General features: G+C 39.1%; 1 protein-coding gene across 6 annotated transcripts in view; it reads right to left on the bottom strand.

Moving 5' to 3' along the window:
- The window catches only part of LOC116313967 (pleckstrin homology domain-containing family A member 7-like), a 134,590-nt gene that overhangs the window by 94,449 nt on the left and 19,945 nt on the right, over positions 1 to 20,196 (bottom strand). The window contains exons 1-2 of one of the 6 annotated variants that reach the window (XM_031731826.2): positions 4,892 to 5,494; positions 4,533 to 4,797 (exon numbers count right to left, since the gene is read on the bottom strand). The exons of the other annotated variants lie outside the window; for them this stretch is intronic. Of the exons in view, the coding sequence (XP_031587686.1) occupies positions 4,533 to 4,603 (71 nt within the window). The 5' untranslated portion in view covers positions 4,604 to 4,797; positions 4,892 to 5,494. Of the gene's footprint in view, positions 1 to 4,532; positions 4,798 to 4,891; positions 5,495 to 20,196 lie in introns of those variants that run through there. 6 annotated transcript variants of the gene reach the window in all.

Raw genomic sequence — 20,196 nt, 5'->3', positions numbered from 1 at the left:
TTTTACTTCTGAGTTTTGCATTAAGCCTGTGTGTCAAGGGTTAAACCAACATGGCTGTTGCTACTATGTTAATATGAGAAGCACGCTTTTTACCTACCAACAAGAATGTGATATGCAGTGAAGAAAAATTAAAATTAAAAACAAGTTATATTGTTTCTTTTCTACTGGCTGGATGGCTAGACACTGTGCTAATTGTCATGGGGAAAAAGACAAGGGTACACTCTAGACAGGCTGCCAGTCTGTGAAAGGGCCAACAGTCAGACAATAATTCATGCTAACACTCACACCTACAGTCAAATTCAAATCACCAATTAACCCAAAGCATAGGAGGAAGCCATGCCATGCATGTTCTCCCTGCATCTGTAAACAACAAACAGAGTGGATTCAAATAATCCTGATGTTCCTGTGATGTGAGTCAAATAAAAGACAAATAGAACTTATTTGCTCTTTTTGATACAAAAGAAAAAAAAACAGTGATATCTTTGTCTTGTCTGCAGGGCATGTAAGATCTTAGTGAATTCTGGTGGTGACAGACTGTCACTTTTGTTTTCCTATTTACATTTGAAATCAGGATTATTACTTTCCTGTGGATTTTTGCCTTTGTTGTGAGAAATGGCTGGCATCAACAGTTAACACATGATCCTTTACCACATCATCAAACCACAGTGTCAAAGAAACCACAGCAATGACAGCTCTCTCTCCCTCTTTGGTGCAGTCCCACCCCAGTCTGCTGTTGTGACAGCCTGACACTTTGTGACATAAGGGCATCCTCCCTGAGAGAGGCTTGTGGGAAATTCATTTTGTCAAAGTGTCATTCGCGTCAAACATCCAGCCACAGCAGTGTGTCAGGACTCAGGAGGAGAGGACAGCTAGAGACACGAATGACACATTCTCCTGGAGAATCCTCAGATGGGGGTGGGGGCTCAGTCAGTATGGTATGGTACTATACTGTACCATAGAAAAGTGTGTGTGGCTGGATGATAAATCAACTTTTCTACACATTTAATCTGCTTTCAGGTTCATTTTATCTGAAATGTCTTTTATGTGCTCAAAAGTTTGCGTGACAACTAAGCCGCCTTTCTTGCCCAGTTAAGAAAGGACAACTTTATTTGTCACACTGTGTCGCTACAATCGTCTGTTGAATAGAGCAGTTCTATATCTTCTGTGAGTGTGAAGAGGCAGAAATCCAAACTATCATATATATTAGCAGCACTGCATCATCAGGGACATTCATTCAATATTTCAATTAGTCTATAAAGTGTCATCTGTGTCACCCAAGGTCCCTTAGGTTATGAAATAAACACAGTCATAAGAGACTACATTAGTGCTGAAATGAAACACATAAATGTAAATAATGATGGATGGATATTATTTTTGTTTATTTATTTGTATGCTCTTGGGTTTCTTGGAAGGGCAGGCCACTCCTCCTAAGACAGCAGTAAGGAAACCAGCAAGTCTCTGTGATATTATCAGTGGTTACATCTGTAGCAGTGTTCCTTCTTTTACCCATCAAACTCTCCCTACAGTTATTGCTGCTTTGACTTCAGATAAAGTTTAACACTAAAAGCTGGTAAAGCTTTTATTCCTTTACCAGCGAGGAATCCTTTCATGCCAATGTTTTTACGAGCTAAACTAAAGATGATGGGGTTAGCACCACCTTAATAGATTGCCTTTTTGCTGAGATTCATTTATGATACGCATTATTCATTCCACGTTTCGAGATTAAAAGACAATCGCACAGACTTTGCTCTCTAAATACTTGAGAGAGGTTAGAGGGTCACTCTCGAATGAAACCAAAGTCAATTATGGACTGTTGGAAGTTGTTTTATGAAATGACTCTGTATGTATATACACGTGTAAGTGCAAGTGTGGTAGAGCACTTTGTGTACGTACGTACGTGTGTGTGTGTGTGTGTGTGTGTGTGTGTGTGTGTGTGTGTGTGTGTGTGTGTGTGTGTGTGTGTGTGTGTGTAGCACTGAGGAAAAGGCTTTCAGACGATCTGCTCCATTCACCCCCTGCTGGGCTACCAGCCCAAATCCATTTATATCCCTGAGCCGTTCTGAGACTTACAGAGCTGTAGACATAGACACGTGCGCACAAGTATACACAAAATCCTCCCATGCAGGTTAAGTGGCCACAACTGTATATAGTCTTGTGTCTGGGAAATTCAGGACATACAGACTTGTGACCGACAATCTGTGTCATGACCTTTGTCACGTCAGCACTGTTTCTCTATTGTTTTTTGCTTCTATCCAAAGAACCCTTTCTGTAAATGCTGCAAAATATGATGTTACTTAAATGACAACTGGTTAACGCATCGAACATTACCCCCATAGATGATATACCCGCAGAAAACACACACACAAATAGAAATGCACAAACACACATCAATACTCTGAAGCAAACACAGACAGGTCATCATAAGCTTTCACGCTCACCTCAAGCCTCCATGGCTGACTGAAGTTCCTAGCTTATGCTGGATTAGCGGACCAAACAACAGAGTGTAGCTAAGGACTTCTTTAAACACCGAATGAACACCTTGTCATTTGAATGTAAACACACCGGATTAGGCAACAGAAAGGGGTGTAGTCTGACAGAGTCAATGGCCCGCCTGTTGGCAGGTGAGAGAATCATTAACTAGAGCAGTGTAAGCAAGGGCACAGTAAACTTTCACTGAAGCATCTTTTTTTAAAAACAAACATATTATATTATAAATTCTTCTATTTCACTCATACATTAGTATTATCTTAAGTTTAGCAGATGTCATTTAAGGACTCTGAATTGCTAAAGCAAACATTTGACAATTGTAGAGGAGCTCATAAAAATACGTGTTCATGCTGTATAATTTTACTGGATTGAAAATGCATGATTCACTCCGTATCATTTTTTCCTCTGTGGAGAACAAGTCTATATTCAGTGCTCTTCCTCCTAACCTGTAAAATATCCCCCTTTACAATTTAACTTTAAATTTAAAAGCATTTTCTCCTTTTATCTCCTTTTGAGAGGAATTTCATCATTTTACTCAGTGGTCTGTTTTCAGGCATTTTCAGCTATACAAAATAAACCCTCACAGGAGTAGAAATCTAAAGGAAGAACTTAAATGTAAATGAGAAGATAGAAAACATGACCCAAGATGGCGGACACAGATTTGTAATCAGTGCAAAAGAGGGAGAAATAAAACTGTAAATAGTTTATTTCCTGCAGCTATCCAGTTTGTTTGTATGGCATTATAAGCATGCTAGAATGCATTTATGCAGAAAAATGTCAAATTTAACTTGAATACATGAGGTGATTAGGCTACAGGTGCAACACTCAGAGAGTGACTCAGAGTACTTTACCATAAGAGACCAGAGTGGGAGTGAATAGCGATGGTTAGTTTGTTTTTGGAGCTCATGGCTATTTCCTGAATTCCTGTGTACTCTCCCTTTCTCTCTCTCTTTGCCATGAGCTGGATGATCTGACAGGTCATTGACCTGCCCAGTGGTCTGAGGTATGAGTCACTCATCAGCTAAATCCCCCTGCCCCCCAACGCAGACCTCGCCTGCTGCTTGTGAACCAACACTGGCAATTTTACATCCACTATGTGTATATTATAGATAAAGATAAAAATGTAAGAATTACACAAGCACAAACTTTTTATAGTGCATGTACACTTGCTCAGATACAGACTAACCTAGAACTAAGAACATGTTATACATTCAATTTTAATCATTTTATTTAATATTTAAAATATGTTCTCATCCTGTTCAATCACAGAGATTCTTACAGACAACTACTCATGGATAATCGGTATTCTGGTAGTTGAGCTCCAGCAGCCCTCAGATGTTAGACACTATTACAGTATCTGACAGAAAAAGAGGTGTAGGGGATCTGTTCTGCCCTCGGGGATTTGGGACTGATGGTGTTCATTTGAGAGTCGGTCACGTCTGAAACCTGGTGATAAATGTAATGATGTCATTCCTGCTCCAGGAAGCACAGAAAGGGACACAGCACAATCTTACATAACCATTGTGTGAATTTGAGGGACACAAAACCGATTGTTTAAATACTCTTAAAGTAAGGTTAATGTTAGTGCTTCTAACATTAACCTTACTTTAAGAGTGATCTTGGGAACCTTGGATAGCTCAGTGCTTGAAAATACCACTGCTATCTTCAGCTTCCGTCACACTGACCAACAACCCTAACTAACCTCTATTATTCCACACAGGCAGAACCAGTTTCTTTGTTCTTTTAAAACAACATTCCAGACAAACCAGTGTGGCTACAAACTGCTTTACAAAATCATAAACCCACAGCTTGACTTAATCAACATTGCATAAGCACGGATTAAACCACAAAACCATTAAACATACTGGGCCAAAGCCAGTCCCTGTATTAAAACAGTGGGCCTAGCACTGAACCCTGGGGGTCATCAAACATAAGAAACAATGAAAACTTAAGAAGATGTAAGTTCAAATCAATAAAACTGCCATTTTAGAGCAAAGGATAGCAAAAGCCAACCCAACATACACATTAGGGTAGTGATACCATACCTGCATGGTGCATGGTAAAAAGGATATCCAGGGTGAGGTATGTGATTGCAGTATCCCGACTGATTCCACATGGTGCTTCTCTTGTTCCACGTGATGACAGTTCACAAGTGTTCACAAAGCTTTTTCTTTCTGCCTTCTACTTTAGTGCTGTGGAATCAGACTTAGGCTGCTGGGAGTCACATTAATTAGTGTCACTTCTCTTGTCATTTTAGTGGCTCCATGGGGAGAGAAGGAGAGGTGCTGGCAGGTCTGATAGCTGAGAATACTGAGAAGATGAGGTGAGGAAAATCAGTAAAAGAAGGGACCCCAGACAGGGATGTGATGATGTCAGGTGAGTCAGGTCTGTGTGGTTTACACACCTGGAAATGAAGTCTGCGTCTGCTGCCCCCAACCTCCTTTGACAAAGCTGTAACTACTCAGCAGAATGTACAACGACTGCCCCAGGTGGAGTCTGACATCACAGGTTACTCCTTTAATCCTGCCTCTAGCCAGTCATTTTCCCCCTCGTCTCAGGTGTAATCAGGTATAACAGATGTTTTGAGGTTAACCTTTCTGAGTTGTATCGGTTTCCTGTTAAATCATGCGATAAACCATGTGTCACCACCTTACATCTCAATGATTAGTAACGTACCACCAGAGTTTTCGACCTCTCGGGCGCAGATCGACATGAGACAGTTAAGGTAAGCAGCAGATTTTAGAGACATCTCTTCCTCCAGCAGACGCTGATGCCAAATGGGAGCAGTTCATGTCGTTTACACATGCCTCTCCAAAGTTCACACGTGCCACAAATCCATTTCTTCTTGATATGAGCGGCTTAAAATCCACAGCACCAGCGTCCCTTCTCTGTATCTAGTTTGTCTCGGAGGCAGCTGGCGTAGACACAAGTGCTTATTTCCCCAATCACAGGCTTCCCACCGGCTCTCCAGCCTCACGAAACAACAGCAGTGCACAGAGCTGAATGACTGAGCATACTCACAGAGAAAAGGAGAGAGAGAGAGAGAGAGAGACAGGGAGCGCAAGAGAGAGAGAGGAGGAGATGTCGTAGTGAGAGTGTGTGAATCTATAATGAGTGAGAGAGCGAGAGAACGAGGAAGAGGTAAACAGAGGAGCTGCATTCCTTTTCCCGCCTCATTTTCATCTGGCAGGATACACACTGCCGAGGAAGAGAAATGAAACTAGAGAATCTGTGTGAAAGAAAGGACGAGAGGAAATGTTAAAGGGGGGGAAGAATGAGAGATCGTGACACTGTACACACACACACACACACACACACACACACACACACACACACACACACACACACACACACACACACACACACACACACACACACACACACACACACACACACACACACACACACACACACACACACACACACACACACACAAAAATATGTGAAAGCCTGAATGTAAAACGTAAAAACCATTCACCTATAGCCCCACCTTTTCCAGGGAATTGTGATTATGGTTAGTTTCAATGTACGTACTTACAATAAAGTATTGTACACTGGATTTGAAAACTCAGGCCAACAAGAAGCACTTCTGACAAGGCAGCTGACTCTATGTGCAGGCTTTACTTTTAAGGAAACGATATTGTATTTTGCATATATTCATTTTCTTTACTTTGTTCTTTTTAAACATACTTTAAGAAGTTTGTAGTGCGGCAAAAATCACATAAGGGTAGCATGACAGATGTTTAACCTGATTATACAAACATTATGTAGGAGTAGGTAAGGGATGACATGTATTTTTAGATAACTGGACATGAATAACTTGAGCTTATATAATATATAATACACAGCACACTCTCTTAACAACAAATGCTGTAAAGATAAAACACATTCTGGGGTCAACTTTGGTGTTTCTTTGGTTGAAAGAATGTCAGATGTGAAATATAAAAGTGAGGTCAGAGGGCAAATGTGGCATGATATTTGGATGCAAACTGTAATGTGATATTTAGAATACTCAAATATGATTTCCTATATTCCTATATGTTGTAAATACAAGCAATGGCAGTAAGAAACATGGTTTTAAAAAGCCTTATATAGCATTAATATCACTTTGACCTTCAGATGAATTTATTGATTTTGAAGGTGAGGTCAGAGGTCAGATTTTTTTCTCCTCCTTAGTAGAGGTAACAAAAATGTGTGCAACTTCTGTGTTTCTTCTGGTACAGCTGACAAAGACCATTTTCTATCAGAAAGCAGGCACTATTCAAAATATATATATTTGTATATATTATATATATAAAATATATATATTATTTAATATATTGATATATAGAGCCACAAAATACTTGTTATAATGCCATGATATTAAAGTTGAATTTATATGTATCCCATCTGAAAAAAAGTTTTTAAAAAAAATCTACTGAGGCACCAAACAAAATGATGTGAGGTTATATGCAGAGTACAAACTGGAGGAGAAGCCAGACAAATATGCGAGTTAAAAGTGGACACAGAGGTCCGTTTTAGTCCACAGCAGGTTATTCACAGCAGCTCGCAACCTGACTCAAACAACCCAATCAGCACATGAAGCCTGAGGGTGAGAGGTCACCCCTGTGAAGCTAAACAGGGATGTGCTGTCTCCCTGGAGAGGTGGACTACTCCAGTGCCCTACTAAGCAGAGCACTGCCATGACCCTCGTGCAAGGACAACTCGGCTGCACCAGGGGAAAAGCTGGTGACACAGGCGCAAAGCTGGCAAAAAGGCAGTTTCACTCACTGCAGGTCAAAGTCCAGACATGTAATCTGATATGAAAAGAGAGTTTGCAAAGTGAGGTAGTGGATTTTAAAAGCTAAACACTGTAGCAACAGGATACCCTTGTTAATATTTGTTTTCAATCTGGCATTCCCATCCCTTCAAGCCCTGATAATTTGATGACAGAAGTTGTTAACTGGTGCAAAAGCATGACATGAACTCTTAATAATAAACAGATAATAATACCTGAAATCTATGTGTTATGTAACGAAATTCATGTTTTCACATCCATAGTCATTCATTTATGGAATCTTACACCCTGCCTTAAGAATCTTACTATCATGTTGCATCACTATCCTTTGTAACAATCCATCAGCATAATGAGTTGTTTTAGAAGCTTTTGGGATTCACGTTGCAGGAAATAGTTTCCAATTATGGGGAAAAACCCAGGCATTTATCACAAATAAAGCAACTATCAAAATGCATGATTTAATATGTCCAAGAATATTTTTGTTTTATTTAAATCAATAAAAATTAACCTATTCAGCTTCTGCAGATACTGAAACTCATGCTGATCAATGTCTAAGCAATTCATATGATGACATTTAACTTCAGTAACAGTGTTAACGCCTGGAAACTGCTCTAAATCAGACAAATTTTGCCAAGTAATGTGACAGGTTACACAGTATTTGCTGCATGGTGACCTCTGACATCATTCAGCCTTGAATTTATTCACACTGCCTGAAGGAGCAATGTCATCTGTGGAGTAATTTGCTGGTTATGTCATGTCTCTTTGCTGAAGTGAGAAAGCTGATAGGAAAAAGCAACAAAGCTTTGGAAGGAGGTAAAGTAGCGGAAGTGAGGGAGGGAGGGAAGAAAAGATCTGGCCAGGGAGGGACTGTGAAGAGTGAAAACAACAGAGGGGGTGGGCCAGGCTGTCTCCTGCTGTTTGTTTTTAGCATAAAATTTAATTCTGGCAGAATCTAATCAAGCTAGGGAAACACAGGGGACCCTGATCCTTCCTTTTCTCTGTCCTCCTCCGTCTCTGTTTTTTCCTCTTGTTTGAAGGTGCAGGTGGACTGGTTTTGTTAGTCTATCCTCCCACACACAAACGCAGACAACCATGAAAAGTGGTGCACATCTTCAGCACAGATATACAATAAACTTAAAAAAAGACATTATGGTGCACCATTTGTGCATATATATGTGTGTGGATAAATACACACTGATGCCTCACAAAAATAGACAAATAGAAGTCTATAGGAAATGCAGTGCATGCACATACAGCACACATACAGAGGATGCTGTCTGGCAGACATTTGACAGCTGTGTTGAATCATTATGTCAGTGGGTGAGATGGCAGGAGCGTGATTGTGCCTGTGGTTTGGCTTATCTGGCTTTTACAGCCAAAACCCCTCTATTGCTTTAAAACACATATACACACATGCGCACATGCACACACACAATCTCCCAAAACACCTCCGCCTTCTTATGCCTCTTGTCAAGGTCACAGCTGAGCCCATATTCCTGAAAAATTCTTAAAAACAACACTCAGCTACACACTTTTCATCTTTTTCTAAGTGCAAACTGCCCAGGAGCACAAACATAATAAACTTAGTTGGTGGTCAATACCCTTGATTCAGTGAGTTTTCTACCTTTAAAATGCAACACCGCTGCACATTTCCACCTCAGAAATGATGCTTTATTTTTATACACACACACAAGAAAAAAAAAAAAAAAAAAAAAAATAGAAAATCAAATCTATTCCCATGAAATAGCAAATATAAAAAGACAATTGTAGTAAATACTCCATCTAACAAGATATGCACTCATAATCCCTGCACTACTGTCCCCTCACCAGCAGCTCTTGCAAAATTTAAACCATTACTCCCACTGCCGTCTTAAAATGTTAACAAATTCAAGTTTAATTTTGGCCTTTTTCCAGCACTTTCTCCCACGCAAACGCTTGCTCTCATTCCGAAATAAGACACAATCTCACCACAATCTCTCTTCTCTTCTTCATTTGTTCCACCTCACCTGTGTTCAGATACTGCCTGGTGGGACTATTAGCTTTCTCAGGGGGACGAGATCAATCAAACCGCTGGCCTGTACTCATGGGGAATCAGCTCCACGTGTCTGGATGAAATACAGGCAGATTGCAAAAACTCTCTCCATACAAACAGAAGATTTTTAATGCCCAGTTGTGTATGCAAGGGTTAGATTCACTTGTTAGGAATGATAAAAACTGGATAAATTGCTAGTGGGTATACTGTTATCTGGTTCATATATCTGAACGATGTGCTCAACTGTCTTGGGAGAAGCTTTGTGAGCTGGAATGATGCAATAACTTTGCTGTGACTGTGTATGTGAGTGTATCAATACCCCCAGGGATCTTTTGATCCAGATTCTTCAATCTTTAGTCACATACACACTCAGAAGACACAGTCCTACTATTAATATACCTCCCCTGAATTCCTTACTTTCATCATGCCTTAAAGCCTCGTATCTCTCGATCTCACAAGCTGCAATCTGACACCACAATTAGAAGAAATTGCGGTTCTGATCCAGAGTTAAAAAATAAGCAAGGACTAAGCAAAGACGTTTCTTCAAAATGTTTGAATGTATTGGATTTGATGATCTCTGTGTACCTGATTAGTACGGCATGCTTTGGGGCTAAACAACAAGAGTAAAACAGGTTTACACAGTATAAAGCACATCTCTTGGCTTTACCTACAGTGGAAGAATATTAGCAAGTAGTTGGAATATTTGCCAGTAACAATATTTTAGCGACCTAAAATATAGGACCTAGATTAATGGTTCATAAAATGTGTGCATATATAAGTGTATTTGAAATAACACAACTGCAATTACTTGTTATAATTGTATATATACACCAACTGTTATTGGCTGTTCTATAGAGTCAATCTTAAAATGCTCGTTTTGAAAAGAAGAAAGTTGCAGCAGACCACAGTCCATTGGCCGGTACTATTAGCAATTTAATACAATGTCACACTAGTCACATAGGATCACTCTTCATTTACCTCTTTTTTTGATTTATCATCTGAAATGTCTTTGTGATTGATTTGCCATTATCAGTAGACTTAGTGTTAAAGCAGGAAGAGATTCAAAGTTAAATGCTGCTCTGGTTTAGTCTTCTGCTCACTGTAGCCAAAGGCTATTCCAGATGTGGCAGGTTCAATTTGATATTTCAAATTCATGTAGCGTAGATGTGTCAAAATTCATCAACATAGTTTAATAAATCGAGAGAGAAAAAATCCAAAATAACGTGGATTATACTAGTGTATACTAGTATATTCAACTAGTGTTCAATTTGGACACCATTAAAGCCTCAGGAAAGGAAAAAGAAAGTCAACAAAATGTAATAACTTAACAGGTCATTATAAAATTTATTTAAGTACAACTACTACTGGCAGTATGTGGGAGGTAACAAAGAAAGAAAAATCAAATTTTGTTTTGCGCGCTTCTTAAAGCCTTGCATGACAGCTCAATGTTTGTGTGGGACATTTGAAAAAAAAAAAAAACAAACAAAAAAAAAAAAACATGAAGGATCTTTAGTTTGGGGGAGGAGTCTCAAACGTAAGGCCCAGCAGCCAGAATCTGCCCAGTGAAGACTCAAATCCAGCCCACTGGACAGCTTAAGAAAATGTGAAGAAATGTATAGATTTAGAACTTTTAACTGTGTTTTCATGAGAGACTGACACTATTAGTAAGACCAGAGTTAATTTAAAAAATATATATTTTATAGTTACAGGATAGTCTGCTTATATCAAATGTCTTTGCAATAAACCATCATGACTTCCTGTCATTTTACGCATGGAGTTTCACTGGTCTGGCCCTCTTCAGATCAAACTGGGCTGTATCTAGCCCACGATGTAAAATGGGTTTAAGGGATAAGCACAGAAAACGAGGGGACAGCTGTAGGAGAGGGCTCCAATTTCAAATACTGGCTTCTTTTTGACTCTTCCACATTTCTGTCTACTGCAGCAACTGTTTAGCCAATTTAAAGCTTGTCTGATTCCATTAGCCTAATAATCCAGTGTTACCGGGTTATTTATGAATGCCAGAACTAAAACCTTCTAAAATTCACAATTCAATTCAATTCAATTTTATTTATATAGCGCCAAATCACAACAAAAGTCGCCTCAAGGCGCTTTATATTGTACAATAGATCGCACAATAATAAATACAGAAAACCCCAACAATCATATCATATGACCCCTATGAGCAAGCACTTTGGCGACAGTGGGAAGGAAAACTCCTTTAACAGGAAGAAACCTCCGGCAGAACCAGGCTCAGGGAGGGGCGGCCATCTGCTGCGACCGGTTGGGGTGAAGAAGGAAAACAGGATGAAAGACATGCTGTGGAAGAGAGACAGAAATTAATAACAGATATGATTCGATGCAGAGGGTCTATTAACACATAGTGAGTGGCTGGAAAGGAAAAACTCAATGCATCATGGGAATCCCCGGCAGCCTCACGTCTATTGCAGCATAACTAAGGGAGGATTCAGGGTCACCTGGTCCAGCCCTAACTATATGCTTTAGAAAAAGGAAAGTTTTAAGCCTAATCTTGAAAGTAGAGATAGTGTCTGTCTCCCGAATCCAAACTGGAAGCTGGTTCCACAGAAGAGGGGCCTGAAAACTGAAGGCTCTCCTCCCATTCTACTTTTAAATACTCTAGGAACAGCAAGTAGGCCTGCAGAGCGAGAGTGAAGTGCTCTAATAGGGTGATATGGCACTACAAGGTCATTAAGATAAGATGGGGCCTGATTATTTAAGACCTTGTATGTGAGGAGCAGGATTTTGAATTCAATTCTGGATTTAACAGGAAGCCAATGAAGGAAGCCAAAACAGGAGAAATATGTTCTCTCTTCCTAGTCCCTGTCAGTACTCTTGCTGCAGCATTTTGGATTAGCTGAAGACTTTTCAGGGAGTTTTAGGACATCCTGATAATAATGAATTACAGTAGTCCAGCCTGGAAGTAATGAAGGCATGAACTAGTTTTTCAGCATCACTCTGAGACAGGATATTTCTAATTTTAGAGATGTTGCGCAAATGGAAGAAAGCAGTCTTACATATTTGTTTAATATGTGCGTTAAAGGACATGTCCTGGTCAAAAATGACTCAAGGTTCCTCACAGTGTTACTGGAGGCCAAGGTAATGCCATCCAGAGTAAGAATCTGGTTAGATACCATATTTCTAAGATTCTCAGGGCCGAGTACAATAACCTCAGTTTTATCTGAATTAAGAAGCAGAAAGTTAGCGGCCATCCAGGTCTTTATGTCTTTAAGACATTCCTGCAGTTTAACTAATTGGTGTGTGTTACCTGGCTTCATGGATAGATAGAGCTGCGTGTCATCTGCATAGCAGTGAAAATTTATGCTATGTCTTATAATGATGCTGCCTAGGGAAGCATGTATAATGTAAATAGAATTGGTCCTAGCACTGAACCCTGTGGAACACCATAATTGACCTTAGTGGGTGAAGAGGACTCTCCATTTACATGTACAAATTGGAGTCTATTAGATAGATATGATACAAACCACTGCAGCGCAGTACCTGTAATACCTACAGCATGTTCTAATCCCTCTAATAGGATATTATGATCAACAGTATCAAACGCAGCACTAAGGTCTAGCAGGACAAGCACAGAGATGAGTCCACTGTCAGAGGCCATAAGAAGATCATTTGTAACCTTCACTAAAGCTGTTTCTGTGCTGTGATGAGCTCTGAAACCTGACTGAAACTCTTCAAATAAGCCATTCCTCTGCAGATGATCTGTTAGCTGTTTGACAACTACTCTTTCAAGGATTTTTGATATAAAAGGAAGGTTGGAGATTGGTCTGTAATTAGCTAAGACAGCTGGGTCTAGAGATGGCTTTTTGAGTAAAGGTTTAACTACAGCCAGCTTGAAGGCCTGTGGTACATAGCCGATTATTAGAGATAGGTTGATCATACTTAAGATCGAAGAATTAATTAATGGCAGGACTTCTTTGAGCAGTTTTGTAGGAATGGGGTCTAAAAGACACGTTGATGGTTTGGAGGAATTAATTATTGAAGTTAACTCAGAAAGATCAATTGGAGAAAAAGAGTCTAACTTAACATCGATGGTACTAAAAGTAGCTGTAGACGATATTACATCTGTGGGATGATTATTGGTAATTTTTTCTCTAATGATAAAAATTTTATTTGTGAAGAAGTTCATGAAGTCATTACTAGTTAACGTTAAAGGGATTGTTGGCTCAGTAGAGCTCTGACTTTTGTCAGCCTGGCTACAGTGCTGAAGAGAAACCTGGGGTTGTTCTTATTTTCTTCAATCAGTGACGAATAGTAAGATGTTCTGGCTTTGCGGAGGGCTTTCTTATAAAGCAGCAAACTATTTCTCCAGGCTAAATGATGATCCTCTAAATTTGTGACACGCCATTTCCTCTCCAGCTTACGAGTTATCTGCTTTAGGCTACGTGTTTGAGAATTATACCACGGAGTCAGGTACTTGGATTTGAGGCCTTAGTTTTCACAGGAGCTACAGTATCCAGAGTCGTCACGTAGTGAGAAGGTAAAATTATTAACAAGATAATCAACCTCTGTTGGAGTAGCGTTCAGATAGCTGCTCTGCTCTATGTTGGTACAGGGCATTGAAGATGATAACAGTGGGTGGATTATATTCTTAAACTTAGTTACAGCACTTTCAGAAAGACATCTACTTTGATAAAGTCTACTCTCCATTGCTGTGTAATCAATTATTGTAAATGTAAATGTTATCAGGAAATGATCAGACAGCAGAGGGTTTTCAGGAAACACTGTTACATGTTCAGTTTCTATGCCATATGTTAAAACAAGATCTAGAGTGTGATTAAAGTGGTGGGTGGGTTCTTTTACATTTTGAGAGAAGCCAATTGAGTCTAATAACAGATTAAATGCGATGTTGAGGCTGTCATTTTAGCATCTACATGGATGTTAAAATCACCCACAATAATTATTTTATCTGAGCTGAGCACTAAATCAGATAAAAGTCTGAGAAATCAGAGAGAAACTCTGTGTAAGGCCCAGGTGGACGATAGATAATAACAAGTAAGACTGGTTTCTGAGTTTTGCAGCTGGGGTGGACAAGGCTAAGCATCAGGCTTTCAAATGAATTAAAAGTTTGTCTTGGTCTTTCGTTAATTAATAGGCTGGTGTGAAAATTGCTGCCACACCGCCCCCCCGGCCTGTGCTTCGAGGTTTCTGGTAGTTAGAATGACTCGGGGTGTTGATTCATTTAAACTAACATAATCATCCTGCTGCAACCAGGTTTCTGTAAGGCAGAGTAAATCGATTTGTTGATCAATTATTAAGTCATGTACTAACAGAGACTTGGAGGAGAGAGACCTAATATTTAATAATCCACATTTCATTGTTTTACTCTTTGGTTCAGATGTGGATTCTGTATTGTTCTTTCTTTGTGATTTTCTATGTTGAAGTTGTTTGTTGCTGGTTTTTGGTTTGTTTTTTGTCATTTTGGGAGCTGACACAGTCTCAATGGAGATGGGTTTTGGGGGTAGCAGGAGGAGAGAAGCTGCAGAGAGGCGTGTAAGACTGCAACTCTGCTTCCTGGTCCCAACTCTGGATAGTCATATTTTGGGGAGTTTAATAAATTGGTCCATATTTCTAGAAATGAGAGCTGCTCCATCCAAAGTGGGATGGATATACACACAATATAAAACCCTAGTAATATGCATGTCATGCATGACAAACAAATTGTAACATTATGTTGACAATAATGGGATTCTGATACAGTAATGCAGAGAAAGACAATACAGAAAGCATCATATTAGTAATAACATTTACTGAATGCTTGTATTAATGTTCTTGCAAATGTAAAAACAGAATGTGTGTGAAAAGGTAAAGGTTATTAAATATGGACAAGAGCAAGCTGCCGGCACAACAGCAGTCTCATGTGCGTCATACTTATCCACTTCAACATAAAGTATATGATTCAAACAGAAAAAAAACAAAAAAAACAACACACACCTCTTTATTCAGTGAGAATTTAATACACAAAGGAAAGAAGCAGCATGACTGCCCTCCTTGTACATCAAAGCACATAAGCTCATTCTCAGTCTTCAAAGATAACCATGTCAAGCAGTTTTTGCAGCTATACCAACAAGCTGGTACAATTCCTTCTTGCAATTCCAAAAAACACTTTTCTTTTAGACTTTTCTTTTTTCTTTTAAAAGAAAAGAGTTTTTTTCTTTTAGACTTTTCAAAACATAGACATTTGAGTAACACAGTACAAAAACTTTAAAAAGGTCTTGATCCTCTTTCTCTCCTCTGAAAATAATCTGTGTGCTGGCCACTAACTGAGCAGCATACAATGCTAATCATAAGATCACTATCATCAGACTACATCCAACAACAGTTCAGTATAACAACACTAAAATGATCCTCATATGAAAATGTCAAAGATTGTATGGTGCTGATAATAACATTTAGCATGCAATGGATGACATAGAAAAACCTGATCATACCACCTTTTTGAACACACATGAAGAATGTGGCACTGTTTCAATCACATTACGTTAAAACTGGGCACCATGTTTATGAAAAAAAGCCATCCATTTTCTTAATCGCCTATCCAGTTTAGGGTAGTGGGGGTTATGGAGCTTATCCATCTGATCCTGGTTCAATCAATCAAGTTCGATCTTTATTATCAGTTTTAATTGTTTTCAGAGGGGGCAAAAGTACAGACATTCTTTACTGAAGTAGAAGTACAGATACCTGTGTTAAAAAAAAAATACTCCAGTACAGCTACTTTGTAACAAAGTAGCTGTACTTCGTTATGTCCCACCTCTGCTAGCTTTACTATGCTTGCTGTAATGTGACAGCGAAGCTAATGAAACTAGAGATTTATATGCCTTAGGTGACAACAAGGGACGAATCTTCAATCACCTCTTACAGCACATCACATCATCCTGTGCTTCCTAAATAATTTAATTTTCCCAATTTCCCTCCTCTGTCATCTCTAGTATTAGTTCATCTTGGAGAAAAAATAACTCTCACTACCTACTACATCATAGAACCCATTTCTAAACTTTGTTTTGCCAACATGTGACTTGCATAATGATCACAGTCATACTGGCAAGGCAATTTAGCTTGTAATTCTAGTGATATTACTTAAATTAAACAGAAATGAATCTTACTCCATTGAACTTCTATGGGGAAATAATTATATTAGATCCACTGCTGAATGTATACGTTTGCTCACAAAGAAATGAACAGTCTCTAATTTTTATGGTAGTCTCATTTTAATGGAGAGAGACAGAACAACAACCAAAAATCCAGTTATAAGTTATAAATTGATTTGCATGCCATTAATGAAATAAAAATCTTATCCCCTACAACCCCGCCAGAATCCTTGCTCCCACAGATTGGAATTTGACACAACCAATAAACCAATCAATCACAGAGACTCCTAATTTCAACTTGAAATGTGTATAAAGCGCACCTGTCCACAAAGTCAATTTCTTCCATTCCAACCTCTCCACCACCGTGGGCAAGACCAGAGCTGTCAAAGGACCTAAGGGACAAAATTCTGTAAAGAGGAGTGGGCCAAAATCCCTCCCTCACACTCTCCTGCAAACTACAAGAAACATCTTACTGCCTACTTCCCAAAAAGTGTTTCTCCACTTAAGTAATAAAGTCTCCAAATACCAAGTCATGTTTTGCATGCGGATCAAATACTTCTTTCATTTACTGACATGCAAATCAATTTATAAATTTTATGTAATGGTTGCTTTTATTTCTGAAAAAAAAAAAAAAAAAGATACAACAAGAAATAGGCATTTAAATCAAGCTTTCTAAATTAGGATCCCTCCAGCTGCTTCTCAGTGATTGCATGAATATCTTTTCTGTAGGGCAATAGAGACAAATAAAAAATAAAGATTCATTAGTTCTCACAATGCATATTGATTCTCCAGTGCTAACTGGAAATCATGCCCTACAGTGCATTGGATCTGCTTAAGATAGGCGCATTTCAAATTGATATAAATTGCAGCCTATTAACTTTGCCTCCGAACACAGAAGATATCATATTGCATGTACTGTATGTCCTTTATCCTAATTTTTGATCTGGACTCACCCACTCCCTCACTGAGTCTCCTCACCCAAACGTGACCCAGTTCAGTTAGCCTTCAAAGAGTCTTGTAAGTAAAAGCCAGTTAGTGCCAAGAGCAGAAGAAAAGCTCACTGTCTGACCATCACAGAGACCTGGCATGACTTTTGCTGCCATGATGATAGGTCTCTCTTGGAAATGAGATTTTTAATCTCAATGAATTTTTTTACCTAGACACATAAGGACTAATAATAAAAATAAAAAATAAAAAATCACTGACGATGGTGACACAAAGGGATACTCAGGGTCATCCTTTAAAGTTCAGTTTACTACACAGCTTTCTGTATCTGTATCTAGTAAGAGTCTCTAGGCTAGACCTCCCCATGTTAACCAAGCCTACCTTAGATATGAGCAAGAGAGAGATAGCTGAAGCCATACTGGTTTGGACATCACCTGAATTAAGAAGGAACCATCATGGACAGAGGCCCATGTGTGGTATGTACCACCAGCAGACAGAAGAAGTGACTGACATCCAGAAATCCTACCACTGACAGGACAAAGCTGGACTGAAAGTCAACACTAATCATGGCAGCACAGGAACAAGCCGTAAGTACGAGATCCATAGAGGCAGGGGTCTACACTCGAGGCAAGACCCCAGGTGCAGGCTGCGGAAAGATGCTCCTGAGACAATTCAGCACGTAACAGCAGGGTGCAAAAACGCCATAACACCAAGTGGCTGGCATAATATACAGGAACATGTGTGCGGAGTATGGCCTAGAAGTCCCGAGGTCAAACTGGGTGGGTGGTTGAGCATGACCGAGCTAAGATCCTGTGAGACTTTCAGATAAAGAAAAACTGGAGACAGACATAGTAGTGGTGGACAAGCAGAGGAAGACGGCCGCAGTGATAGATGGAGCCATACCGAGTGATATCAACATCAGGAAGAAGGAATACAAGAAGCTAGAGTACCAAATGCTGAGAGAGGAGAAGATGTGGAGGATGAAGGAAACAGTTGTCCCAGTGGTAATTGGAGCACTCAGTGACCCCCAAGCCAGAACAGTGGTTCCAGTAGATCACAGAATCAACATCCAAGATCTTTGTCCAAAAGAGCGCAGTCCTACTGCACAGAATCCTCAAGCTCCCAGGCCTCTGGTAGACTACCCAAGCTTGAAGGATAAAGACCGCCCACAGGGGTGAGATGGGGACTTTTTATATATTATATAAAAAACAAGGTATACCCATATGTTGGCAAATCAAAGGTATCTAAAACAATTGTTTTATTCTCTGTTCATTAAAATACATCTAGCATAAGGTGTTCTTTTTTAACCACCACTCAGTGTTCGCTATAATGAACCTGTGTAATATATGGTGGTGGTTTAAATGAGGCATTCAAAATGCAATTTTGCAAGACAGAGTGTGGAGAGTTATGCATGAACAAAGGCTAAACTAAGCCTTTAAAAGAAGAAAAAGAAAAGAAATGGGTAAATTGTCAACTTGCTAAACTTTCTGTCATTGCCTTCCCATTGTTTGGAAATGTCACAGAGTAATACTGTGAAGGTCAATAGTTTAGAGCATACAGAAGCAGACAGATACTTAAATGTTTCTAATTATAGAGGTTTTCAAGCCATAAAGTTCGTCTATAAAGCTGCAAAATATTTTCAGGTACAGGATCAAAGTAGATGCAGAGCAGAAATACTGCCTGAGAATAAAGTGGCCCATAGTAAGAGCACCTCTACTGATTGTGACACACAGCCAATGAGAACTTTTTATTGTCCAAAAGTTTGCTTGGAGAAAAAGATGCTCATTATATTCATAAATAATAGTCTTCATAATGCTTACTTTAGCATATTTCTAATTGTTTGCATTTACTGAAATGACTCAGTGGAAACATAATTCATTTGTTTCCATCTTCAAAAACTGGAATCATCCGAATAAAAATTGGGGTTATGATCAGCATGATGACAATAATCAGAATAAAAATGATAAATATGACAATGACAAAGTATGACCATGATGATGACGACTGCAGCAATATCCATCTATCAATCTATCAATATCAATTTCTTTCTTGATGCACCATCATTAATGTAGGCATTGCTACAGTTCAGAATAATTTGTCAATGCTGGCAAGAAGGACGATGATACAATTCTGTAGATAATTACAACAGCATTGTCACAAAGAAGATTTTTCTCTTTAACCGTCTCCTGCCACTGTGTGTGATTTATCATCACAATACCCCAGGGAACTGAATAAAAGCAGTCCTTTTCCTAATGAAATTATTATTTTTTTTTTAACTCTGAACCTGATTCAGTCAAACACACAGTGCTTGGCAGCAACCAAACGACTGAATCATTACCTGAATATCAAACAGGCCAACCAATGCGTCGACAGTGTGTCAGCCACTGAGAGAAATGTGTCAATAAACGTATCCTGGGGGCTTGGCAACTACTTTGCACTTCTTACAGTAAACTTGAAGTTTCTGGTGGCGTCAAAGGCCACATTAAAAAATTATTTAAAAATTTCCATATTATATATCCAAACTAAAATAATAAAGAAGCATTCCTTCTCATGATCTCAGACTTACAGTGTATGGACTTCATACATGATATGCTTGGGGGGGTTCTCGCTCTTCTCTACCGAATTCAATTACCATCCTGTTAGATACCCCATCTAGAACTACAGCCCACTAGTATAATTACAGAAAAAAAGTCTTGTCTTGTTTATGGCAAGAAAATTAAGTAAAGTTTCACAAAGAGTCTGCAATCAAAAGCAATCATATATAGAAATATTAGAGCTAAGTGCTAGAGGCTGGTTGACATACCAGAGTAAGAAAATTGAGATTTCAGCTTCTT

Source organism: Oreochromis aureus, linkage group 7 (genome assembly GCF_013358895.1).
Source record: "Oreochromis aureus strain Israel breed Guangdong linkage group 7, ZZ_aureus, whole genome shotgun sequence".
In the NCBI taxonomy this organism is placed as follows: Eukaryota; Metazoa; Chordata; class Actinopteri; order Cichliformes; family Cichlidae; genus Oreochromis; species Oreochromis aureus.
The sequence above is the reverse complement of the archived record's forward strand: the minus strand, read 5'-3'. Positions and strand labels throughout refer to the sequence as shown.